Source organism: Anopheles arabiensis, chromosome 2, assembly GCF_016920715.1.
Source record: "Anopheles arabiensis isolate DONGOLA chromosome 2, AaraD3, whole genome shotgun sequence".
NCBI lineage: Eukaryota > Metazoa > Arthropoda > Insecta > Diptera > Culicidae > Anopheles > Anopheles arabiensis.
The window spans coordinates 5674262-5702133 of record NC_053517.1 but is presented as its reverse complement, the minus strand read 5'-3'; the positions used below and the strand labels follow the sequence as shown (position 1 = coordinate 5702133).

General features: G+C 48.6%; 1 protein-coding gene across 2 annotated transcripts; it reads right to left on the bottom strand.

The window, feature by feature from the left end:
* Positions 1-5999: 5999 nt before the first annotated feature.
* LOC120897225 lies at positions 6000-27222 on the bottom strand. 2 transcript variants are annotated; one of them, XM_040301910.1, is made up of 5 exons: positions 25729-27222; positions 12024-12858; positions 11802-11939; positions 11490-11716; positions 6000-8639 (listed from the first exon to the last, which is right to left on the bottom strand). In XM_040301910.1, the coding sequence occupies exons 2-5, from the start codon at positions 12795-12797 to the stop codon at positions 8228-8230; spliced, it is 1551 nt and encodes a 516-aa protein (XP_040157844.1). In that variant the 5' UTR covers positions 12798-12858; positions 25729-27222; the 3' UTR covers positions 6000-8227. The 2 variants fall into 2 exon arrangements, with proteins under 2 accessions (XP_040157844.1, XP_040157843.1); XM_040301909.1 differs by having other exon boundaries at positions 6000-8642; positions 25729-27220.
* Between the last annotated feature and the right edge of the window lie 650 nt (positions 27223-27872).

Below are 27872 nucleotides of genomic sequence, written 5' to 3'. Positions count from 1 at the left end.
ATTGTTCTCCAAATATTGTTTTAACATATCTTTACGTGCTAGGTACTTCTTCTGACATTATGCCACGGTCGGTGAAAGTTGCATCTGTACAGCGACTGTTGCTTGTCCATTTTTCTGCTCTGTAGATACCAGGCAGAATGGAAAAATCGTGGGAATTTAATTCTTCGTCAATTATAAATTATTTATCTTCTTTCACAGATAGTGTGAAAAATTGGAATGTTCGTTCACTGGACGGCTCTGGTTTTTGGTTTCTTACGATCGTGGATAAGTTTTCCCCTAGTCCTTCTATGTACCGGGTTGTTTATTGAAAAACGTCAGCCACGGCAGCCACCAATCGGCAGCGAAAACCGCGTGGACAAGCCTCTCCTCCACCCTAAAACGGCCACGAGCCGTTCTTTCGATCCTTTATGGCGTTCCGTGGGTGTGAGCAATTTATTTTATTCTCTGAAACGGAGGTACAAATTTTAGATGTTGTTGGAGGCGCTCTTAAACACTTGCTCTCCTATCTCTTAGCTAAGCCTGATCGTACCGAACACTCTCCGAACGTGATGCAGCGGTGGTGTTAGGAAGAATTCTCATCTAGTGCTCGAGTGGAATCTCTTCCTCTTCTAGGCTGCTCGCTATCGTTCGATGTCGTTGCGGTGTCGTTCAGACAAAGTCTTCATTATTACACTTATAATGTAATTTTAATTATAATAATACCTCGCGAGAGATATATATTAAAACTAACCTTCACAAAAGGACGCTTCATTTTTTATGACTTTTTATTTTTTTCTTTTTGTTTATTTTTCTATAACAAAAAACTTTGAGGTCTTCGTGGCGTACCGGAACGATGAAAAACCAGCAGCTGCAGCTACCAGACAGCTGCTTTTCTTCCTTTCTTTCTTTCCAAAACACTTTTCTTTCTTTCTTTTTGTTTATTTTTATATAACAAAAAACTTTGAGGCCTTCGTGGCGTACCGGAACCACGATGAGGATCTCACGTGCCTCAGCAATGATTTCGCTCTTTACAGTTCTAATGAGTTGCGGGTACATTGGCTCATTTTCGAAGCACTCAAAAAGTTTGATCCGGTGTTTTATAACAGATAAACGGATCAATCGATTTCCAAAATATTTGTTTGTTTATTGAAAATCGTCAGCCACGGCAGCCACCAATGGCAAGCGAAAACCGCGTGAACAAGCCTCTCCTCCACCCTAAAACGGCGACGAGACGTGCTGTCGATACTTTATGGCGTTCCGTGGGTGTGAGCAATTTGTGTTGTTGGAGGCGCTCTTAAACACTTGCTCTCCTATCTCGTAGCTAAGCCTGATCGTACCGAACACTCTCCGAACGTGATGCAGCGGTGGTGTTAGGAAGAATTCTCATCTAGTGCTCGAGTGGAATCTCTTCCTCTTCTAGGCTGCTCGCTATCGTTCGATGTCGTTGCGGTGTCGTTCAGACAAAGTCTTCATCTGGCGGTGAGTTGTGTATTCCTTCTATGGATCGTTCTAAGTTTATAGAACAGCCTCTTTAGCCAACATGGACACTTTGTTCTAACACAAAATAGAGTCAAAGATGCGCATTCCATCAATCCGACCACGTACAAGAACCGTGCTGTCGATCGTTTGTTGCGAGCTACCTGTATGGAATATACATTAAAACACGAATTAATAATCATCTATAATTATTACACTTATAATGTAATTTTAATTATAATAATACCTCGCGAAAGATATATATTAAAACTAACCTTCACAAAAGGACGCCTTATTTTTTATGACAACACGACAGCTTGACAGCTTGACAGTGGGCCACTAGACGAGTTTGACAATTTGACGGACCTAAGCGGTATAACAGTTTGCTGATCAATTCGAGCTCCAAGATTCGAAAGTAAAATTAAAAACGAACTTCCGGTTTGATTCAATTAAAAAAAATATATTCTAAATCTAAAAACTCTGTGTTAAATTCAGTAAGAATCGTATAAAATAGTTAAATTAATTTTAGAGGCAAACTCTAAAACATTAATGCAAACCTCTGTGCCGATATATTTCAACCCTCGAAGCCGGCAGTGTAAACTATTGTTTTCATAGGAGTCCGCTATACGTGTGATACTCGAGATACGCAATTGTGCTCGGTACCGTACTATAATAATCAGATAATTAATGTAATGCTAAACTAACGCGCTAACCGTTAGCCAAAAATCTGGAAGCCACGGCGCCACCAATCGCAACCTAAAAGGGGCGAGGACAAGCCTCCCATCTATCCGAACAAAAAGACTTTTCTTTCTTTCTTTTTTTATTTTTATATAAAAAGACTTTGAGGTCTAGCTCATTCGCTTCTTTAACAAGAAGACGAGCCGTGCTGCTAACAACTTTACTTTTATTTATTTTTACAATAAAAAAAACCGTACTGTCGATTGTTGGTAGCGTTCCGGAGGGATGCGGAAACACAGCCCGTTCCCGCTGCTGAAAGGTTACCAGCTACCAGCTACCAGCAACCTTCCAGCAATCCACACGTACACGTACACGAACCGTGCTTTCGATGCTTCGTGGCGTACCGGAACCACTTTAGGGAAATTATACGGTTCCCTAACACTAGCACAGGGGCTTCGGATGAGCTTCAGAAAGGCGTCTTACTCCGTTGAGGTTCAGGATACAAGATTTAACGAAAATCGAACAACACAATCATGGAATTGATAAACACAATTATGCGCTTTTTTCAAATGTCTTCAGATACCATCAAGAAATCCTACAGACATCCGAAACGCCGTCTCAAAATACACTAGCGTATTTAGCCCACCACGAAAAATAATTTGTGATTTAGAAACTACATTTAGAAGAAGCCTTCAGCTACAAACTTTCTCTTCCGAATCCAATGGCCAAGTAGAGCAAACGCACAGTACCATTAAAGAACTGATCAATACAAACAAACAAACATTCGGAGATTTTAGTTCACCAGAGTTAGTGAACATAGTAACAGCCTTATACAACGATAACTGCACACTCCGCTATTGGGTTCGCCGCTAAAGAAATATTATTCAACTGATTGAATACAACAGAATAAAACCATTTTCACATTTCAACATAAGAGATGAAGAACGCTTACAATAAAGTATCTTAAAAAAATACAAAACACCCATAGAGACATGTAAAGATACAATGACAATAAGGCAAACCCATCAGAAATAGAGACAGAGAAGGCAGTCTACGTAAAGAAAGGTGTAAAAAAACATAAGATCCCAGATTCAATGCGAAAACATGTATGAATATCAATAACAATAGGGCAGTACCAATAGACATAACAGTCGAGAACAACAAAAACAAATTTAACGATCAAAATCATCATTTTATTGTCATTACGGAAGTAACCAATAACTAAAGTAATCATAAAAAGAAAGGAAAAAAGCAATCATCGCTAATCCTACCAACATTAGCATTACTTAAAATGAAAAGCTACGGCCAAGAAATAGAAATTACGTATTTAAATAGGCAACTATTATTGTTTTGTCAAAACCAAATCATGTAGAATACATTTCGGAACATGAAAAATATATTAACACACTAAAAACCCATCTGTGGATATGCGAAACAACTAACAATTACATTTAATGAACTAAATCGTGTGAAGATTAAACAATTGTACTCGAACTTTATACAAATAGTACCAAAACATTGACTTAGCTGAAGCATCGAACTCATCGGTCAACCGTGGAAGTGGATAACTGGCAGTCCAGGTCGCTGAATATTTGCGTCTGATTAACGCAACAATGAACAAGCTGGTTGACGGCAACGACCTCCAATTTAGAATCAATGAGAGCAGTTTAACAAACGTTTGCAATCCTCACCAACTCCAAAGACGAGATAATTAAGAGAAAACATCCGCATTCTACTGACATTGAAGCTATCAAGAGCCCATATTTAACATCAACGGCATGATTCACCTCATAGAATTCATCCAAAACACAGCAGTTTGGGTACACGAATCTGTTACCAACAGTAAACTCCTCACAGCACCACACGAGATGAGTTTGATACGTTCCACACTAGCAGAACAAGGCGCCGTGATAGACATTCCCAGTACATCCTAGTTAGAAACAGAACAAGCTTCAGAGCTGTAGCTGAACATCTAATATTACTGAATAATGGTAACAGCATCAGCTAACGGAGCAAATGCGTTCCTAACAATAGAACAATCCATGGGATCTATTTGATCCATGGGAGTTCTCCAAATGCACAGTTATAATTGGGAACGATACACCTTCTCATCAAAAACACCTTCGATTACATCGGAATCATATTGAGTGCCCAAGCAGCAATACCGCCAAATACCAATAACCTTTGGCAACAATGTCATTAATAGGATGATTCTGAAACAACGTTAAGCTTCTGCAATTCAGCAACATCGATTACTGGAAGTGGAGTATACCGGGAGGAACACTGAATCCCATCGTAACAATGCTTACGTTCACATTTTACCTCGTTATTTACTGCAGAAGAACAATAGGGACCATCGATAGAGCATTAAACTCTAAGAAAAGGCGAATCGCAAAGCGATACCTTAAACGCGTCTTCACCCGCCGGAGGAGTTACGTGCCCAGCTACTGCCACGTGTGCACGCGCTCCCCAGCAACAGTAACGCAACACCAATGTGCTGCGTATCCGGCAACAGCAACCTGATTGCTAACCTGACGCATAATCGATCGAACCAGCCAACAAGCCAGCCAACCAGCCAGCCAACCAGCCAGCCAACCAGCCAGCCAACCAGCCAGCCAACCAGCCAGCCAACCAGCCAGCCAACCAGCCAGCCAACCAGCCAGCCATCCAGCCAGCCAACCAGCTAGTCAACCGACCCGTCAGCGAGCCAACAGTTCGTTATACACTCCATGAGTAAAGAATAAAGTTTTGTTTAAACTAATGTTCTCGCATGTGTCTTTAATTACATTATTATTCGAAAATGTTACTTTCTTTCCTTTGATTAAATGGTCTATTTTTATAAAAACAGGAAAAGAATAATTCAGCGTTTCCAGGAAACTGATGTCAACCAGATTTATATGTGTAAACAATTGATAGACCGCATGTCCTTGGAACAATTTGTTCGAGAAATGTGCCACAGGTTCGTCGCATTGCATCCGTTAAATTCAGGAAATATCAACGTTTTGAAGAATCATTCCGTAGTCTTGGCATTATTTAAGAACGATTCGGGAAAGTGTCTCTCCGTCTTGAGATAAAGTGTGTAAAAACCTCCATAGTCAGCGCTTCTCAAGCACTGAAGGTAAGTTAGTAGGTCTTATTAAATGGAACAAGACTGAGAATGTGTACCGATCTGACGAAGGGAGCGATCGCATTAATCCGTTTACACTACAGCAGGCAGAAGCGAAGGTAAGTGAATTGAATATAAACTATTCCTAACACCATCCCTTATTACTTAGTCGCTAGAATTGGTTAAGCCTAGGTGTGGACCATTAAATCTCCCGATAGACAGGACTTGAGCATACTCATTGAATTCACCGGAACGATCTATAAGTTCTACAACGTTTCTGCTCGTTTATCTAGATCATGACATGTGGATTAGCAGTAGGAGCTCAAAATCAAAACTACTACGGAGTCGGTTATGGAACCGATTCCGGAGTCATTTCCGATTTCCAAGCCAATTCCGGAATCGATCCCAGAAAACTTGGGAGCTAGTTGGAATCGATTAGGACCAAAACATCATTTTTCCCATCACTAATTTGGATGATCGAATACAACAGCTTGGGGTACTGTGAGAGGCGCTTATTTGAGGACAGTCAACTAACAGCTATGCTCGTCGTGCTATGCTCGTCGTGAGTTCAAGCCCAATATGGACCAACATCAATGGGAGGAAGGAGTTTTCGCAAATACTTAGCACACACATAGTCGGATCGGATCGGTTTAATGGAATCATAGAAAAGTACCAACAAATACTTACCACTCCAAGTGTCTTATCTACAATGATCAGGTTCATATTCTCATGTTTCTTCCTATTCCTGGACTCACACACATTTTCTTAAATTCTTATTCAGTTTATTTGCGATCGAGGTGATCTATTCATATGAAACAGTGGGTTAACGATGTACTCTACCGGCTCTACGCACTACGAAACTAATAATGTACGATCAGATAACACACTACCACCCCCCTTCCCTGGGGGTTTTGGGGAGTGGGTGTGTGTGTGCCTCACAATATGTTTATCTATATACACAAGATCTTCGCGACAGACTGGCTGTGCCGAAGGATACGCGAACTAACACTTACACTAGCCAAACGCAGAGATACTAACACATGCTCTACCAATCTCATCATTTACGTAGTGTCCCCCTTCGTCCAGGACCACCGATAGGATTCGTTCAAGTTGCGTACAGTTCTAGTAAAGCACGGGTTTACACTCTAAGGTAAAGTAGCAGCATGTGAAGTCTTATCCGATTAGTGGGGAGTATACACGTTCTCTAAACATATTCTACGTAGGATCAGCTTTACAAAGTCTAGTATGTTGTTCGAATCGCAGCGCTGGATTGAAATGAGTCGCGGCCCTGCGTCGGGTATGGCGATCGTTAGCTTCAACAGCGCTCCCCTCTCCTGCGATCTTTCTTGTCTTTGATCTTTCCATTTTTCTACCTCCATTTCATCCTGCTTAAACGATAAATTGGTTATTCTACAATCACTGTTTGTGCCTTACAAAAACTCTAACAAGCAACGAAAGGCGACGGCCGTCCCCCCTCCACGGTACTACACCGCAAGCCGGTGCAAGACGTGCGCAGAAAATGTACACTAACCTACTAACTTACTAACACATAAAACATAAAAATCAACTCCCCCGTCCTTGGTTGTTGTAGAGGATAGAGTCTAACACTACTGTTTGTATACATAAATTAACGAAGCCACTAAACGAAGCTTTTCACTAGGTCCACTCTGGTGTCTGGCAGCCGAAGTATCGGCCACACACACACACACAACCACCGCAATGTTGAAAACTTTTATTAAGTTCTCCGTTCGTTCCGTCTTTTGACACGAGTTTGTTTGTCCCCGTTCCTACTGCAACGCTACATGGTTGTACAAAAGATGGGGATGATTTGTGCTTCGCATCCTACACATATAATATCGAATCGAATCGTACTAATTTCACTCGGTTGCATGCCTTTCTGATCTGTCTCCCGATTTGGGGCGGAACGCTCTACGCGCCTCGAACCCCAGCCCAGCCTCTCCAGCCTCCGCTCCACCGCGCGCTGGTTCGCTTTTGCCATTTTTGTTAAACACTCGTACACATCCTTGTTTTTGTTTGTTTGTTCCAGATTTAATTTACTTTGTGGACACGTTCAGTCTTTTAGTTTCCGTATGTAAATATGAACATTAAATTACTAGTATTGTTATCTCGTGTTTTCTTCTTCTTCTTCTTCTTCTTCTTTTTCTGTGCCGTTGCCTGGTTTGTCTCGCCCAAAACCCTTCGTCCCCGATCGATGATTCTTCGTCTCTCCGTATTCCAGCTATTCGACAAATAGGGGGCCCTACGTATCTGTTCTCCCTTTCCTCTCTTCGGTCTCCTGGCTCTTATCACCCGCTTGCCCGTCTGACAAGCGTATTATCACTCTAGCGTATTTGTCCTCTTCCAAATTCGTTCATCCATGTTGCAGTATCCCCCCCCCCCCAAACGGGATCACTCTCTTTCTCACTCAGCTGCATACTTCTGCCTTCTGTCAAACGCGGATGTCGGAAGCATCGGCTCTAAATTCTATTGCAATTTTCCCTTGATTAATCGAAACGGAACAGAAAATTGTAAACCTAAACCTGTTTTTTCCTGGTACGGTTAAAAACGCGCACCCCCTCAGACACACACAGACACGCGCGTGCTCATACATACGGTCAGTATCCAGGTCCCGATTGCAAATGTCAATTTTGTGAGTATTCTTCAGTAAGTGTTTTGGTGCATTCTCTCGATTCGATCGTTATCGTTTAAGAATAGACGGACGAGAGATAATGTATATATGTACAATATGGAGTTGTTTGTTGTATGGTGGAAGAGGAATGAAGCTAATGCTGCGGCCTTAAAGTTCACACGATCGTGGACGATCGATCATCCCAAATACCCCAAAACAAAACAAAACAAAAAGGAAAAACGTTGCTGCTCGCCGCCTGGCCTTGCTCACTTCTTCCTAGTGGCCTTAGCAAATGGGTTTGTTCATCCAACACCACTAGGAACCGAGGACCAGATTCCACCTCCTCCTCCTCCTCCTTATCAGTTTAGTCCGGCCTTCTCGTTCCCGCCCGCCATCATCAGCTTGCGCAAGCGGAGCAAATTGGCAAGCAAATCTTCACCCTCGTGCCGTTCGCGTATGTAGAACAGCTTGCCATTGCTGGCGGTGCGTCCCAGCGGCGTGATCGGTTTCGTGCCAGCAGCATGCTGCTGGTGGTGGTAGTGATGGTGATTGCAGCCCTGCTTCACCGCAAACTCTCCCGTGCTGGCCCGCCGTTCGCCGGCACCGGCCGCCTGCAGATCCAGCGGCCCTTCCGGTGGATACGGGGGCATGTTCAGACTGATCGGCTTCATCTGCGGAGAGGGACCGGTAGTCGTCGTCGTCGGCTCGTCCTGCATCGCCGCCGTGTCACGGTTGTTGGAGCAACGGTTCAGCGAGCAGTCAAACGTACTACTGCTGCAGAAAGATGCCGAGAGAAGAGAAAAACACAACCAAAAAAACATAAATTTCGCCTCGCTACACGCTGGACGGGGGTTGTTGGGGGAGGGTAGTGTGTTTTGTTTGGTGGAGCTGTGCATCGCAAGGGAAAGGGAAAAGAAGGGAAAAAGGCACTCAAACACAAACACAGATATGAACAATATTAACCCCGGTATAAAATGATCACTTTGGATGGGTGTGATCATTCACGGCACAACCCAAATCCACATACGACACACAAACAGCAACATGGGATTGTCAGGTGAAAATGAGCCAGTGAGGTTTATGCATTGCCGGTCTCCTCCCCCGGACGATGAGATAATTCGAATGAGAACACACCAGGGAGCGGTGGAGGGTGGAGGGCACTTAGCGTCACTTACTGCTCGCGACTCTCTACTAGCGTCTACGTGAAGGGTTAGCTTTCGGTTTCTTGACCTTTCCTTGCGGGGGAGGCACCCAGCACTTGAACGCCGACTGCACACTGCTCCAGTAACACCGGAAGCGACTGTGGAAAAAGAGGGAGGGGGGAAGGGCGGGAGATCAGGAACGGGAGGAAGGAAAGGGATCGATATGGCAGCTAATCGGCCAAAACACAGGGAAAAAAATGGGACAAAAGGATGGGATATGGGCATTGACTGTTCGAGTGGCGAGTGGTTCCCGCTGGAGAGTGATCACGTGATCACGCTCTGCTCTGTATGGAAGCGTCGGCGCAGCGGTGCTGTTAGTCACACGATTACACAAACATTTGGAGTGTGTCTCCTCCTTAAATCCCTCGTTATCGAGTGGTGCTCGCAAACTACAACATCTCTCCATTTCGCTCACTCACTTCACTTCGATTGTCAAGGTGAGTTGCAGGCGGAAGTGAAGCCGATTGCTCCAAAACGGAAGTAGTAGTGCAAAAAATAACACGAGATCATTCAACCCTTGCAAGTTGCTATGGAGATCTCGGAGAGCTCTCAATGGCAGGAGCTCGAATGGGCCGCTCGACCGACGCCAAGGACGTTGGAGAACCGGTTTTGAGCTGCTCCGTCGCTCACGCGACGATCGTACTGGGTGGCGTTGCGTACGAACACGAATACGACCTCTTGACCTAGTGTGTGATCGCGGTTGCGCATGCATATTAGGTAATGTGTAACGTTAGTGAGGGAACCCCCGCTTAGGAAATGTGTCGCCCCTTCTAGACTTGTGATCTCTTCATTAAACGTTGCTACATAACTAACCGTCATTCTATCCATTAGGTCTCGTTAAGCGTTCTTAAGAGTATCTTAAGCTACCAACTGTTACGAAATTAAGCTACACGCAAGTGATCTTCTACCCCCTACTTCTTCATTCTTTACTCTACCCCTTTGAAATGTTTTGTCCCAATACTTAAGCGTGTGTGTGTATGTGAGAGTCGGGTTGTATGTGTATTTGGTGAATTGATGGCCACCAAACAAGCAGTGAAACAACGACGTGGAGCGTGGACGAGGAGCGGGGAGCAGGAAGTGTGACTAAGCCTATGTATTATGGCAGGATGGTAGTGGTGGTGGTGGTGGTGGTAATATTATTGGATGTTGAAAAATTACCTTTTTCAAACAGAGCAAAATCACTTTCACTTTCGATTGCGTACGAATGTGTGAGCGTGGTTTGTGTGTAGTATGCGTTAGTCTCCCGCTCCTCGTTCTCTCCACCTTGCTCTCTCTCTCTCTCGCTCTGTTTGAGAATTTGTTTTTTTTCGATCCACAATCGCACACACACACATTGATGTTTTTCCTTCTTTTTTGTTGTCCGGTCACACATACACACACAATTACGATGAAGAATAAACGCTCCAACCAAGTACACACTGAAGCGGTTACTAAGCCGGCACACTATGCTAGAAACCGTTTAAATGTTTAGCTCTCCCTCTCTCCCGTTCTCTGTCTCTCTCTCTCTCTCTCTTTCTCGGTCTCACGATGCAGCCTTTTGTCTCCTGCGAGTCCTTTCGCGTTGTCCGGTTACACACTATGGGTTTGGTTAGGGGGCAAGTGCACTTGTCACGCAAAATGATACCGTCCTTTCCCGCCCGGAGAGGTGAGAGATATGGAGAGTGTGAATACACTTAGATTTTTGCAACTAGCCTTGCCAATTTCTGCCGCTTAACTTAAGAGACCTTAATGCCCTGTGACTAATGCAGGAGGTTTGAATTGTGATCGCGCACTGTTTTGTTATCTTATCTGCCAATTGGATTACTCATACTCCAACCATCATCCACCCGCTCTGTTGCTCTGTTTGCCCGTTTTTGGAAGAGAACCATTTGTCCATCTTTTTTTCAAGAAAGTCACGCGTATCGCTGCCACACCGCTGCCCACAACTGCCCGCAGCTCTACTAGTTTCATTATCTCGCTTTTGCAAATGTTTGGAAATTGCCATCGGAATGGCGGAATGTTTCTCTTGCAAAGCAGCAGCAGCAGCAGCAGCAGCAGCAACAGTGGTCTGATCAGTTTGTTGACGATCCTGCTAAAAGGATTACGCGAACGTTGTCGTCTACACACACACACAATCACGCAGTCGGTTACGGGCTTTCCTTTATCCTGGCGGGACTTCCGAGGCGGCTGACAACAACACTCTACTGAATGGCGTGCGCATGGCATGGTGTGCAAACCTGTGTTCCCCTTAGTCCCGCGGCTCAAGACGCAATTGTCCCAGCCGGGATGTGGATGGTACTGGGTGGATGGGGTGGTGGTGGTGGTGAGTGGTGGATGGTTTGTGTGTGCGCGCGCGGAGAGCGGTTTTCTTTTGGTTGCTGTCTATTTTTGCTGTTTGGTGGCCCGAGTTGTGCCCGAGAGTTGGCATTTTTGCATTTACCAGTATGGCCCCGATTGCGTTTCCACGCTCATGTCGCTCCAGGTGTCGAGCACCGCGCCAGGGTCGACGTACGGGGAGATGAAGCCGTCCGAAGCCGCCGCCGCCGCCGCCAGCCCGTTGCGCCCGTTCGGGGCGGCACTGTTGAAGGCGCTGGCAGAGGAGGACGATAGGAAGGCGCCCGAGTTTTCCCGGGGCGCGATACGGTTGGTGAGCGAGTAGTTGCGGCCCTGGAAGAGGAGAAGATTTTGGTCACGTAATCGATTAGTACGATTGAGTCACATAGGGAGAATGTCAAGGGCGCACCCCACTTACATCATTGTTGTCCCAGTACTCGACGCCGTCGCACTTGTACGCGGCACAAAACTCAATCCGTCTGGACTTAGGTGGAAGAGTTAGCTTGAAGGAGAAGGTATCGAATATCAGATAAGCCGAGGCTGCCCCATTGCCAACCTGGAACGAGTATGAGAGAGAGAGAGAGAGAGAGTGATCGATGAATTACGTGCTTGTCGGGATTTTCATTTCCCTCCCACTTACCACACTGTACGTGCAGAAGGTGTCCTCGTGCGTTTTCCAGCTGTCGCAGGACGACCGGATGATGACCTCCTTGTGGTAGGAGAGGTTTTTCACCTTCACCGTACCGACGATCAGCTGCTCCGTCTCCTTGATGATCACGTTCTCGAGCGACACGTTCCGCTCGTCCAGCTTCTGCCGGAAGCGCACGTAATCGCTCGCCGGCTGGACAAAGTCGACGACCCACTGCTCCTGCGGCACCGGGCTGATCATGCCCTGGGTGACGTGGGCCAAAAACTGCAGGCTCCAGATCGGCGGCATGTAGGAGGGTTCGCGCATGACGCGCACCTGCGTCAGCTGGCCGCCATGGTCGTCCGCAAACACGACCTTCTTCTTGTGCCGACCGGCTCCGGGCGCGCAGCCCGTGTCTTCTTCGCCGATCGTGAGCAGCTTCATGGCGGCGTGCGGTGGTTCCGACTCTTCCGGCGTGGTTGCGTCGTCCCCGGGCCGTACCACCAGACAGGAGCGACGGGGTGACGTTGGCAGCTGCTTGCCCGTTGGACTGAGGCAGGGTGGCGTCAGCTGCCGCTGGAAGGGCGGTGGTCCCCCGTTCGTCTGTGTTTGGGTCAGCTGCAGTGACGTGGGTCGGTAGTAGTAACCACCACCGCCACCGCCGTTGGTGTTACCGTCGGAGCCGGGTGATGAACCACCGCCCCCCGGCTTGTAGTCCGGTGTCTGTAGCGAGTGGTTGTACACCGGCGGGCTTTGCGAGACTAACATTTCGGCAAACGCTGGCATTCAGACGAGCGGGAAAGCGGCCAAGTAACGCTTGCAGAAGAACGGTAACGGTTTTGACGGTCTGCGGAGTAGAGAGTAGAGAAACGATATGTTATTAGGACGATTTGCCGACAGCTTGTGATGGGAAAACAAAGTAGGAGGACTATTTATAGAATCAATTACGATCAGGAATCTATTTATGAGGTTAGGCAGCTTGGATTTAAGGCAGTTGGAGAGAGAAAGAGAGAGAGACTATTGACATCCTCAAGGGAGCATTTTGGATAATGGATGTTCAAGGTAAGAAGTATGTAAAACGTCACGCCATTGCCACTTGTGTCACTACAAAGATGCATCCGCTCGACAGAGTTGATGAGACACACAAAAAAGGATAAAATCTTGGCAAATGCGATCTTTTAACAAACAAAAAAACACACACGCAAAAGTCAACTAAAGGACGTGCAGTGCGAGGTGGAGCAAAGATCTATTTTTAAACTGCAACAACCACCACCAACCAACCTCCGTTGAATGGATGCGGCTGAATCGTTCGAGTCGATGGGAGCAAAATGAATTTCAAACCGCGATGGCGATGGAGCAGCGTAAAGTAGGGCACGGTCACAGCGTGGAAGAACTACCCGAGGGTGAGATGATCAAGTACGATTCAAGGTCCGGTACGATTCTCCAAGGTATGGAGGGATGTGCATCGTTTCAACAATATGCCTTAGAGCCTTTGACAGCTTCTTTCCAGAACGATAAGAGCGACACCAGCCGGTGTGAGGGCGTTCGGAATGAATGACATCCATTTCCAATAAGAATCACGCATGCATGCTGCCTCTGCGTACGGCGTCATACGACAACGACAAGTGAATGAAACATCGCCCCCATTAATTGTCCCTCCGGAAGTGCATCTCCCGACTGGCTCCTTCTCCTCGTCCTACCCAACAAGCTTCAGTGCACAGCACAACAGCTCGGTCTGGGGTAAATTGTTTGGTTAAGATAGGCCCCAAGATGCATGATGGCCGGATGACGCTTCCAATTCTGGTGATTTATTTGTTTACCCACCGATTGCTGCCCGTAGATCGTGCTGTCCGTACGCACGTCATTGAGCGATCGGGTGTCTTATGGCGCTCGGAAATCCGCGCTTTCCCGCTAAAAACAAAAATCTGTGTGTGTGATCAGACAAAAAATGTCCCACGCGTGTCGCCCATTCAATGACCCGGGCAAGAAGAAACATGTGATATAATGTGCAGATGTGTAGATGTATATTTAGAAAATCACACCATTCCTGCAATAATAAACACGCACGATCTGAGGGACGTCCTGCTGCTCCTTCTCCTCCTCCTCTGGTGACCTCTTTTTGTCCTCCCCAATGTGTGCCACGTGCGTGTTGACAATTTCATTAATTAGTACCCGAACCAAATCCCTCCGACTGAGAACTCACTCTCATCAGATCACTCGGATCTCTGGCACAAAGTGTTTTGTTTGGTTCGTTGCCGAGCGGAGGAATTTTCCACCCCACAGCAGCAATATTGATTTGAGATGGCGCCAGAGGTGATGGCGCGCCACTGCGCCAACCGTTTGGCAGCCCGCGCGTGTGTATAGTAGAGGGCGTGGGACTATTGCTGCTGCCGTCGATCCTCGCACAAACCCTCGGTTTTGTGATGATACGCTGTCGATCGGTGATTAGATGATTAGCGCACAACCGGCCACCGTTCGACGACCACAAACCGACGGTGTGATAAGCATATTTGCAAAAGAGTTGGTGGTGGTGGTGGTGGTGGTGGTGATGTGTTGCCTACAGTCTGTGCCATAAATAGGTTTTCCACCGCCGCGTTGATCACGAGGATCGGCAATGGACGGCTGGCTCTGGCTATGTGTGTGTGAGCGTGTTGGAATTGCTTGTGTTTACTGGCCGGGTACTACTGCTGAGATGCACTTTCGCTGTTTTCTTATTCGTTTTCTTGCTTCCATCACTCGAGCGCTCCCTCCAAGGCAAGGTTATCGTGCGCACTCGCAAGGACCATGCCACCGTGAGGAATTGACATGTGCATCGAGCCGATCCACACGTGACAGTGCTGGAAGACTGAGTCGGTAGGGTTTTACATTCAAATTCCCCAAACAAAAAACAATCTCCCTAGACTTTGGCTTTTCCGTTGGAGATGCTTGCATTTTCCCTTTTTTCGCTGGAATGCGCTGGAAACGGTATGCAAGGGGAGGAGGGGAGGGGCTTGTGTTCACAGTAAGGTGACACCGTTCGGGTTGGTTTCCATTTCGCGGTACGGCGCCGACATCGGATCCGGCAAGCTCCTCTCGCCAGCTCTCGCAGTCTCATCGGCGGCGCGACAATCGTGTGGAGTTGCCATGCCAACCTTTCCTCCTTCCCAGCACTGTGCACAGCATTCGGAGACGCACCATTCTGAGCACGCAGAGCATGGAAAGGTGCACCCGCAATGCGCCGCGCACGAATGCATCGCAACAATTTATTTCAATATATCGTCGTTTTTAGGACACCGGCCTCCGACACAAAACTAAACGGTTCTTCTGCCCTCCCTCCCCCTCTCTCTCTCTCTCTCTCGCCCTCTCTATCGCTTACTACAATCTACTTCACAGTCACAGAAAAGACGGAAGGTCATGCCCCCTTCAAACCATGGACAACTCCAATTGATGGCGATTGAAGTAATGGCCACTCGGGTGGGGAAAGTCACTAAAAGGAGACATCCAAAGTAGGCAGTGCAGTCTTCATGCAGGCACACACACCTTTCACTTTTTTCAATACACCGTTTGGTGGTCAGTTGGACTGCAAAGCCATCTGATCCTAGTAACCATCGCGCGGATTTGTGTCGAGTGTCGAAGGGTTATTGTGTGCATACTGAGGCGAGAATGCTGGAATTGTTTCTACTGGACTTATCGGATTTGTCGCATGTCCCTCGGGTCGGGTGCGATTGTTCTGCCAAGTGCCGACCGAAGATCTTCCTTTTTGCCGACAAAATTTAAGCCGCCACACCGCCCGATTGCTGCAGCAGTAGTACCGCGACAGCACTGTGTAAGTGCGAAACGAGGTTATCGGTGTGATAGGTGTTTGCTTTTATCGCGCGGCTTAACAACGGGAAAGGTAAACACAGCCACAGGATCAGTGTTCTACGCTTGTTTGTCTCAACGGCAGGAGAGCCCGCCCTATTGTTTACACTTTCTCCTATCGCGCCCAGACCGGTAAGTTTTGACAGCGCTACATTCCTCGCGAACAATGGTAGGCTCCGGGATCTTCGGGCGTCGTGCGCCAGAGACCATTTGAATCATCCGATCCCGGATTGTCGGGGTGTGTGTGATTAATGAGTGTCGTCCTTTCCTCTTCCCCCCGGGGGCTTCAACTGAGCAAGCCCTCGAAAACTGTGCGCCCCAAAACGTACGGTTGCTCGCTAAAAGCGGTGGGCAATTTCCTTATCAAAAGCTCGTTTCCCGACCCGCCCGCTCCGCCCTTCATGTTTGTTTGCCCACGGCACCGTACTTCCATCCAGATCGTACCGAGCCGAGGAGCCGAGTTGAGGTCGCGACCTACCGAGTAACAACGGCGGGTCTTATCAACGGTCGGTCGGTTCTGCAACCGGTCTGAAGCAGTGGGGTGGGATGCACCGGGGAACCGACGGGGATGATTTGCTATGGGCGGGGAGCAATTTAAGGTTCAGTTTTGCTTGTTTTACGATCCAGTCGGCTTATATCCACCACCACGGCATAATGTCTAACCGCATCTGACCGAATGCCCGGACGGCACTGTCCACGGTTTGACGTCAAACGCAGCAAAATGCGCGGATTATTGGAGCAATTTTGTTTGGGATAAGCAAAAAACAAATTTGCGAATTTGGTTCGGCGTTTCGATTATTTGTATTCGGCTTCAGGCCGAATGACGTATGATAAATTCAGAATCGTTTGTATGCCCGCACAAGTGGCAGATGCATGGGTTGCCGAGCGACTTATCTTCTTATGCATGGGGGTTGGAGAGTTTATTCTACCGCGACATGCGATCATCATCTCATCATCGATCTAGCTCGATCGGTTGCGCAATGCGCCATGTTACTTAACGTGTTACTTCAACCGATACTGTATCCTATTGCCTTCCCGGAGTCATCGGAGCCTGGAGTCTGCCAACGTAATATCTCATGTAACGCAGGTCGGACAACTATCAGGAACAACCAATCACACACACATACACACCTGTTACACTTTGATGGTTCCGATCCAATCATCGAGAGGCAAATGACCTGCACCGTCGTCACACTGTTGCCCGGTTTTGGATGGCCCCGTTGTTTACTTGTACAGCCGTGGTAAGCAGAGCGGCCAAGAAAGGCATCTTGGACGACACCCCGATGATGATCGGGCACGCTCAACTAGTACCTCACTCCCACCCCCCGTTTTACGATGAGGATCTGGTGGGTGGTAGCAGTGTGTCAATAGTTGCATCCGCCGCTATCACGCGCCTTTCACATGGGCAACTAGGGCAACTGTCGTTGCGTTCGTGTTGGCCACGGTTCATCGTTTCGCTAAAAATATAACCATCGCTTTGCAGACTTTGAGCCGTGTGGTGGCGTCTTCCATTGTGTCGTCTAGATTGGTGATGATGCGAAAAGGTTCACACCTCATTTTGTTGTACATTGAAGGAGCAGGCGGTGATCGATTCGGGTTTTCGCACACCATGCCATCAAACGTGCCCAACACTGCTCCTCATAGTGATCAGAATGTCCGCATGGGCTTCCGTACCTCCGAAATTCCGTGTGTCTGCTGAACTTGTGACGAATGGCTCAGCGCCCTCTGCGGAGTTCCCTGTGCCGCCAATGGTCACTCACCCAACACATCCTGATGTCCCCCAGGCCCTAAACACGACTCTCAATCTTATCTTAATTAGTTTGTTTTGTTGGTGTGTACTCGCTCTACCCGCGTGTTTTGGCACGCGTCCTGCCGTTCGCTTTGCTTCGTGCGAATCTTTCAGCATAGCTACACACACACACTCTCTCGCTGTCTCTATCGCACGTCGATTGAGAGCTATTTTTATGGGCTGTTAGGTAGGAAACATGATCGCGCCCTTGTTTCATCACCGTGTGGAGGTGAGCGTTGTGAAAACGGCATCGAGCAAACCGCAACGATCGACGATAGTGTGCAGCACAGAGCATAACAGAGCCTGGTGGCGCCTTGCGCACACATTCTGCTGCACGAGGCGAAGACTTTGTTGCCATTTCATATTACAATTGCAACCACTTCCGACATGACGGCCATGATAAGAGCTTCGGAGTTGCAAGTCATACGATCGAGAGCCTATTTCTGCAGAGAAGATCCTTTTTGTCGTGAGTGACTCCAAAGGAAAGGACCGGGGTGGGATGTTTGGAACCGCTCAGGATTGTTTTACTTTTGACAGCTGTTGGGAGTTTTCCACGACGTCGTCCCAACACATCTCCATTCGCACAAATACTAACACCTTGACCCACATAGCATTCCCCCTGGAATGGGCTGTCCAACGCCAACGAGTACAATCAGCGCGCTGATACGCAGCGGGGCTTGATGCTGACGCTTATCTCTGACGTTTGGCGCTTATCGTTCGATCCACAACAAACACGTTTTGTTCCGCACTGTTCTACCACGGGTGCACGGGTGTATACCGAAACTTGGGCCTGCTCAAAAGAATGGGTCTACGACCCTGCACCTTCGGGTCTGCACTAGACGCCATACGCTCATACCGGAGAGGAGGTGAAGTTTAATCACAAAACTAACCTTCGAACCAGCCCCAGCGATATTCCGAAAGTGTGTCAAAGTGTTCCGGTTGACTAGAAGACGCGCCCGAGTACCGGGAAAGACGGAATGACGTCAAAGAGCGAAAAAGGGAAGAAGAATAGTTCGAGAAGCTGTCAGCGAATGGGGCTTCGAATGGTCTATGGCATCCCGCGCATCCCTAAAGCTTGGGCGCCATCCTTCCCTTGTTGAGAAGGATCCTTGTTGCATCAAACAACAGTGCGCGCAGGCAAGGCTTCATTGAGCAGAAGATAGTGGCGGCCTACCATCATGACGCGTACACTACTTATCTCTGTGCCCCTCGAAACGCCGGTGCACTTCCTAAGTCAGTCGATGCAGTCCGCGCTACTACTGCGCAGTCGGCAAACTGTCCGATGCTGATGATGGGTGTATGTGTGTGTGTGTGTGTGGCGGGTGGTGGTAATTATAGATTACGATGTAGAATTTCTTTTTTTAACCCCGTCGCCACTAATCCTGTCCCGATCGGGCCACGGCTTCGGTGGCATCGGGGGCACCACGCTTCCACACACGTGCGATTGCCTCGCGCTTTGCTCGGCGAGTCGCAGTGTCGGGGACGGTGATGATCACGCGCACGGCGCATGGTACGGCATGGTAGCATCCGTCAATGTAACCGTATGTAAGAAGGTCGCAGGCCGAGGGATGAAGCACCACTTTTGAAGGGGCTCGCGCGCGCAGGTAAAGCGACCGCATCATCGGAGAATGCATTCTAATGGCGTCCCGTTTTACGATCGTTGAATCGCTTTTCCAGCTTCCCTTTTTGATGCTGTGGGACTGCTGGTTTGTTTAAGCCTGTGATGCTGTGCCGATAGAATTGGACAATCTATTTCTTCGGATTTTTTGTGCCCGCTAGACGCAACAACGGTCGGGTGGGAAACCTGTTTCCTTTCGCTTCTGAGCCCGGATCGAGGATCGAAACATTTCAAACCCACGCAATGTGTGCATGCGTGTGTGTGTGTGTGTGTGTGTGTGTGTGTGTGTGTGTGTGTGTGTGTGTGTGTGTGTGTGTGGTTGTCAGGTAGATAGTTTGAAACGGTTGAGAGCTGCATACCGGTGACACCGGTACATACCGGCATGTTGGACGACAAAACCGGTGGGATGCAAGCGGAAAACCCTTAGGGACCCCCGTGGAATTGGAACCTCCGGATGAAGGATTGCTCAATACGCGGCAACACCGCAAACGATCACTCCAATTTCCAACAATCGCCTCCTGCACACAGATCGAGAGAAGTCAAGAGACATATAGTTTCTGGTAGGTCTTGGAAAAATGCCGTCTTGCCTGGTGGTAGTCTTCTACATGCATAAATCTACCCCACGTTGGAAGCGTTCTCCTACTTCAAGCTGTTTGATTTAAGCGCAGCTTACACCGTCTCAACGGCTTTGCATATGCATATGGGGGGGGGGCTACCTTTCGGTTGCTATAACGGCTTGAAGGTGGTTGTCGGTGGGGTTGAGTTTTCTTTCTTTTCCTTTTAACATTTCACGTAAAAATAGCACCCAAACCAAATGTGCTTCGGAATGTGGCCGAGTGGGTGTGTGCAGAAAACAGATACGGGGGAGAGATATACTTAGCACACACACGGGAAGCGGATTGGGTGTGTTTGCGGGATGCCAACACACCCGCACACCAACACCCCCGTTTCTCTGTGCTATTGGGGTGTAGTGTTTTCTTCGCTTGTCATGCCAGATTTTGATATACATTTCTATATTTGTACATGATTGAATTTTTGCATTTACAGCCCGCTCTGGAAAACAGTACAAGAGCAGCAAAAAGAAGGGAACCGTTTGCCGACGGTAAACAGTGGGACATGGGTAGTGATGTGGTCTCTAGAGAGCACCCACGACTCCGATCCGACTCTCCGACTATTGTTAGTCAGATTCCGATTATGGAAAAATGGAAACCACTAGTTCCGTCCGAAGTCGGAGTCGTCCTCAGTAGTCCGGAGTCGCCCGGAGTCGTCTAGAGTCATCCGGAGTCATCCGGAGTCGTCCGGGGCTTGTCCAGAGTCGTCCGGTGTCTTCCAGAGCCATCCGGAGTCGTCTGGAGTCGTTCTCCGAAAGATTCCGTATGGCTGTGGCAGATTCCGGATGACTCCGGATGACTCTAGACGACTCGGAATGCCTTCGGATGTCTCCGGATGACTCCAGACGACTATGGATGACTCCGGTCGATTCCGGACGGCTTCAGATGATTTCGAACGACTCGGGATAGTGGTGGGCGTACCTTCCGGAGTCGGTTCCGAAATTGTCGGAGTCGAATCGGAGTCGACTCCGGATTTTTTCCCACCCTAACCCATCACTAGACATGGGACGGCAACGAGAAAGTTAATTGCCTTCTTGGACGTTTTTCATCAATATGCTAATAGCGCAGCATCGCCAATCTACCCCAACGAAGGGCGTATCTTTTGCCTCTTGCGTGTACTCTGCTCCGCAGTAAAGTCATCGAATAGTAAGATGTCGTAAATCAATCGCTCAGGCATATTGTCAGACGTAAAGTCTGCTGCCGTTCAAGTGGGAAAAAGGCAGACTGGTATGGTGAGAAGCTACGGGGGGGAATTCAACACAGTCCCCTGGGTGCATTCCACTTCCTACGCACGCAGAACTGGCTTGACACGGGCCCTGGTTGAACTATTTTTCCAGCCAAGCTGTATCAGCAATCTATAACTGAAGAAATAATGTACTTCGGTACTTGTTGTCTGGCTATTGGATCCCCGGAAATAGCCTGAAACGATACAAGCGTGGTTTCTACTGAGATCGGCATCAGGCGATCTTCATTTTGGTGCCACGCTCTGCCACGAGGCGATATAGTTGACACGACACGGATCAGGTCATTCGTTCGCTGGCGCCATCGTTTATGTAATTCGGACTGTTTTCGCTGCCAACAGTCGCGCTGCTCACCACCACCACCACCATCACTCACCACGATCGAGTAGTAATTGTGATCGAGTCTCCCTTCCGCCTGCCCACTTTGACCAGTTGACGGTGCTGGTTCCTGCTCCACACGTTCGGCCAGTCGCGTCTCCCGTGGTGGCGGGTTTCGGAGCAAGTTCGGTCGGTCTAATTGGTGAAACGGCCTGTGCCGACCGTCCTCTGCTTCCCTCCGCTTGTACGCACTGGGCCGATTTTGGTGGAACAATCGTTGGAAATTATGATCCGGCCAGTTTTGGGCCGTTGCCTCGGCTCTCTTTTGGCTGGTGCATGCGGTGATCACGTGAACTGCCGCCGCCGGTCGTCGTTGGCTGAGGTTGAGCGGGTGTGTGTGTGCGTGTGTGGCTTGAAATCTGAAGCAGACCCATCGATTTCGTTATCGCCCCGGCCAGATCATGAGAGGAGCAGGAACGAGTTTTTCGAGGCGAAGCGAACGACACCGATGCGATCGAGCATTTATTTCCAGCGCAGCTCTTAATGGTATGGTGTGATACCCGCACTGCAGCCAGCTTAACGAGGGAAAGCTGTCGACTGCATTCTGGCAGTATTTCGGGTTCGGGTAAAGATCTATAATTATAATAGGCTTTTTATTGTTCAAAACAAACTCGCTCATTAATTGTGCCCAAGCGGGAGCGAAATCAATTACTGGTTTGGCATTGCATGACCCGTCGGGGGGTGTAAATGATACGGCCGTGCATTCGAATGCATCGTGCTCACGGCATGGACACTGGATTCGCGCGCGCCCCGTTTTCAATCCATTCGTTCCCCCGTTCGCCACTCAGCAATCTAGTGTCACCGGTACTGCGACCAGCCCCAAAGGCAGAGGTCACCGGGAATCGCTGATAAGTGGCGATGGCGATGGTGGGCGCCCCCGGTTGGTTGGGATGTCCTGCAAAAATGGAACCTCGAGGGGGAGGGAGGAGGGAGCGAATATAAACTACCAACAAGCACAATAACAACGCGCTCATACACACACGCAAACACATTTGTTTTGCCACGGGGACATTAAAAGATCGCGGAGGCTTGCCTTCGATCGAGCTGAGCAAGTCGCTCGAAACCTCTACACCTTACACACACACATCCTTGTACGGTTGATAGTTGATGGCATTCTTGGCGGAAGTTTTGTCACATTGGCAAGGACGTCAGAATTGTCTAGAATAAATGATGGTTATTGTCTTACATAAGAACAGAATTCGTACTTGAACAGCGGCGGGGATGTGTGTCAGTCCTTGAGAAGGCACTACCAACCAGAATAGTTTACATATGGGCCAACTTGCACGCACCACCTTGTCCTTGTGACAGTTATTGGATCACGCAGGAATAGTAGCTCGAATTATAAATGTAAACGTTGATACACGTTTAAAGCCATTCAAAGAGGCCAGCTCGGTCCCAAATCAGCGTCTAACACGCTCTGTACGCATGGTAAGGTTATCAACACCAACAGGGTGACAGAGGTAACGTGTACACTGGTTCCGTTCCTGTCCAGACGGCTGATAAAGCCGATGAACTGATGACCTGTCCCAGGGGGCGGCGTTTTTTTTCTCTCGCTCCCCATTAGCCCCAAGAACTTGACGCTTGCGAACGCCACCGTGATCGACACTAGGTTACGCGTGCTTGTCGCGTGACGAGGAAGCGTTTGGCGCACACCTTTCGCGCACACGAGCCACCGAACGATCGTGACAGCGAACGAGCGAGTGAGCGAGCGTGGGGGACAGCACATGGAGCAACAATGGCGGGGGCTTTTGGCGTCTATGAATTATTTATAAAAACGGCTCGTACGGTGAGGGGCAAACGCACCACCACTTTGACAGCTCTAGCGGTGAGTGAACAGCTGAGTGGAGGAGCTTTCTTTCGGGACATCTTTTCGCAGATGTACAGTTTTGCGGACGGCGGCGACACGCGCATCCGTTGATGTTTCAAGTTCAGCTCGCAATGTCACTCACAATTTGCAAGGTTTCGGGTTCGGGCATAATGTGCAAACGGTCTAGTGAGCCGTTGCTAGGTGCGCGAAAGACCGCTGTGCGCTGTGGTTACCTCCCCCAACAAAACCACATCAATTTAGACGTTAATCGTTTGCGTGTCGCCCAACACTCCGCCCCCCCTGTCTTCTTTTTATGCGCGGTGATTAGTCAGCGAGATAAATTGCCCATGACCTGACAACCGATATTTACGTTACCTAAATTTCATGCCACAGAGCCGGTCGGTGACCGGGCAGTAGCGTGGCAGCGACAAAAGCAAAGAAAAAAACAAACTCACCAAAATTACTTTTGTATTACTGCTCTGCCTGCTTCGATTAGATAAGAGGAGCACAAGTATACTGCCCTACACTGAGGTGAAATTTGACATACGGCTAGAATTCGTTAACAAGCTCTGCTTGCACTCCCGGCCACCAGACCACCATCACCCTGCGCCTGTGTCGTGTGATACTGGCAATCGAAAGTGATAAGGTGCGTGTAGGTTTGCGATTTCTTTCGGCAATTCGTGGCGTCCGTAGTAAAAGCCGAGTTTGAAGCACACCCAGTTGCCAATCGTGAAACGAGCTGGCGTCTAATCGGAGTTACTACAATTTCCCTGTTTCCAAAAATACGCCAACGACACACCGCACTCACGCTGTGAATCACTCGGCCACTGAATGATACAAGAGTGGCTCCGGCCCGGCCCGGCCCGACCACACCACCTCGCAGGGGAATAGTGTTTGTACCGGTGATGGTGGTGACCTTTCTGCCGCCTGTTTGCTGTTTACTGTTTTCTTAATCTTGTGCTGTCTTCGCCTCTGTGTGTGTCTGTGTGTTTGATAAGTTTTCGTTCGCGTTTGTTTTCTTTTTACGGGTGGGGTGTGTTTGTGCGCGCGCTTGTTTGCGTTTTGTGTTTAACAGTCGAGCATGTACGAGAAGGTGGCGCGTCAGGCCCTTTGGCTGCATCAATGTTGCCCCCACACTACACCTCCGATGACCTTTCGGGAGCGTTGGTAGACGTGGGCCCCCGCGGAAGGATCGTCTTCAATCGAGAATTCGACAAATCTTCTCACACCTCGTGCCCACCTATAGTAATAAGGCCGTCGTAACACGCCATGTTATCAGGTTCGGGCAGGCAATTAGAATTAACGGTTTTGTGATGAGGCTTTTTATTGATTGTTTACAATTTCCCTGTTCCGTAGCAGAGGAGCCTCATATCACAAGAAAGCGAAGAAGAAGAAACAACACACACACACACAGAGTGATGGTGGGAGGGGAAAAAGTGGGAGTATTCCAATAAATAATTGCACAACTGATAAGAGGGGTCAGAATGTGTAAATCATGGTGCCCCGTTGAGCAAAATGGTACGTTTAATATAATGTTCCTGTAGGAGGCGGATTCGTACCCAGGGACGTTCGTGCGGAGGTTTTAACAAATGTCCGTGAAAATGGTGCCAATTTATCGCCATTCATTTATCTCACCCTCCCCCCCCCATCCCCATGGCCAAGAGAGGGCAAAATTGCAGATTGTTCCACTTCCCGGCCCAATGTTGTGCCCAGGGATCGGGATCGCGATCGTTTTACTAGGCGAGTGCGGGCTGCGATCAATAAATATGCGCTGCAGCCTGCAGGTACTAGCGCCCCTCCTCCACCACCATGCCTACTACGCATCGCAACATAATCATCATCCTCCCGAGGCCTTTTTTGTAGCACACATGGCAACGCGTACCGATGCAACATTGTAGCCAGGCGCTCACCAAACACACTCGGTTGCCCTTTCTTTCCGCGGCGCATTAAACGCGTACCACCATTCATTCATAATTCAACTGCCCAGTACACATATATTCTGTAAAGCCTGTCCCGAGTGCTTGGTTTTCGGTGTCCCCTTTAATCTTCCGTAGGCGTCTTGGCGAAGCCATGTTTTCTCGCGATGAGCATTGGCGTAGGTGTGCGGTGTGTGTGCGTGGTGAAAGCATAAATTGCATCGACCCCTAGGCCCACGACGATGTCATTGACTGGTGCATGCATGGTGGTGTACTCCCGGTGTGGTGGCCCAATTGTAAGGGACGAATTGGATTAGTGTTCGGTCTGGCTTCTCCTTTTGAACAGGGGTGGGGAAAGTGGGCAGCTTAACTGGAACGCCAGCTTGGAGGTTGAACGTGTATGTTTGTATAGGCAAATCAATGTGTAAAGTGTGTTAGGTTCGTTCTAGAAACCGAGGTTTTGCCTTATGTTAGAATGCGTTTTCTCTTCGGTCTTACAACTATTACTGGTACTTACCGTAGGACAGGCTAACTAGAAGGGCCGGGGTTTGCTGCTTCCTTGCCTTTTGCGCGTTGAGAAGTCAGCTCACACGGGTAAACTCACTTGAAGTGGGCACTTCTTCACGCCAGAAATCGTTCAGCAATGCAGACAGACACTTGCCTAACACAACGCCTAACAATCTAGCAGGCGGCGTGAAACACCCCGAAACTATGCACACACTTTCATACGCAAACACACACACACACACGCACAGGCGCGGACACTTACACTGTCGGGCTCACTTGCTCTTTCGGGCCTTGTCCCGTGGAAGGAACGCGGCTAGCCGGAACGATGGATGCATCGAAACACGCAAGTTAGGAAACCGTTGAACAACAGGCGACGACACACTCGCCCGAAACCGGCACTGAAGCTGCGATCGCACACACGCACTGCTCTGTTGCCAACCAAGTCGATGGCGGGGAAGGGGGGAAAGCACTGGTTTATTTTTAGCTGAAGTTCACCGGCGATGGTCAGTCAGCTGTGTGTCCCGGCTGAGTGATTTTTCGGTGGGAGTAGAAATAACGGAATTTAGGCAAGCCACGTCACACACACACAAACACGCGGACAACCAGCCGACGTCACGCACTTGAAAGGTGAGCTAGAACGGATCGGTCGGGAACAAGTTGCCGCGATTCACTTTCATTGGCGTGCCGTGATTTGTTTCACCCACTGTTCCTCTGCGTGTTTTCTTTTTCTGTACGAGGAATAAAAGGATCCTTGCACAAACACCTTCACCGTTCCTTCTTCCCTTTGCACAGTCAGCTGTTGAGCCCTTCGGAACACACCCTGCGGTGACTTCCGACCTTTTCTTCTTACAATGGACGCTCACTTCTTACACACGCTTTCACCACCACCATCGTATCATCCCGTTTTTTTGATTTGTGTAAAGGAAGGATGTACGGAGCAGATCCTTCACAGACGGTTTCACAACACACACTTTAGAAGGAAATGGACGGCACAGATGTAGCTGCTTCAGGACGCCTTCTTAGCGAGCAATTGTACGACCCCTACACTGTTGCTCATGTTGTTCCGCCGTAACCACGTTGCAGGGATAGAGGCCACAAACTCTAAAGGCTGAGACGACCGGGAGTGTGTAATATAGCAGTAGCAGTAACAGCAGCAGCTTTCCGGGGTTGCTGTTGTGTCGTGTTTGGTGCCGTGTGATGGTTGCGGGAAGAGCGAGCTACGTCCATTTGCTTCGACCGTTTATCGAAGACTCATGCCTCGGTGCGCCGAGCGAAGGAATTAAATGGTACTACCTTCATTCATTGCGCACAGGGCCCCGCGGTCGTTGTCGATCGCATACAGCACAGCGTTTCCAACTGAGCGCGATAGGGGTGGTGGCTCTCTCGTTCTCTGCGTCGTTGCCTACTTGTCCGCTCTCGCTAAAGGTGAGCGTCCACGGGAATCAGTGAGTAGAAACGGCCAACAGTCTGACAAACGCGTAGACATTTGTAGGGTTCCGTTTCGTGTGTTTGAATGCTTCTCGATAATATCTGCAACTGCAGTTGTAAATTTATTCTATAAAATCCTTTTTTTATTGTTCTTCTACATCTTCTGGTAATTATTCATTAATTTAGTGTAATATTCTTCCAAAGTAACCCATAAAACATGATTTTTTTCCTTTCTCCTTCACATGAGAGCAGCATTTATGTTCTCACCGCTCTCTTCTATACTCTCGGCGAAACTGCATACAGTGCTGCGATGCATAGCCGATAGTAAGACAGGGCAACACTCTGTGTGTGCATCGCCCACAATGTCATCATGATTTATCTTGCGCTTAGATAAGCGAGTTCTGCGCCAAGATCCGCGCCAAGGATTTAGGTTGTAGTTTAAATTTAAGGATCAGCAGCAGCCGGCACACTCGTGGCGTGAAAGTGCTGTCCAATCGCGAAAACCCCAACTCGAATGCGATCAACAAAGGTCAGAGAGAGAGCGAGAGAGAGAGAGAACGAGAGAAAGCGAAAGAAAGAAAGAGGTAGTTAGCGAGAGAGAGGAAAAGAGTGATGCTTATCGTGCATCTGGCCAAGTGCGGCCGCTTATCAGTGCCGCTTAAACCGGGCGCGACACTGCATTTTATGCCCTTTTGCCACCGAGCGGTGCAGTGGTGGTGGCGGCGG

Excerpts from the sequence above, each read along its gene's own strand:
- LOC120897225 (XM_040301909.1), bottom strand. The coding sequence starts at position 12,797 with ATGCCAGCGTTTGCCGAAATGTTAGTCTCGCAAAGCCCGCCGGTGTAC. Across the intron at positions 11,717-11,801 it reads AGTACTGGGACAACAATGAT|GGCCGCAACTACTCGCTCAC; the intron begins GTAAGTGGGGTG and ends CTCCTCTTCCAG. Across the intron at positions 8,643-11,489 it reads ACGCAATCGGGGCCATACTG|CAGTAGTACGTTTGACTGCT; the intron begins GTAAATGCAAAA and ends ATCTTTCTGCAG.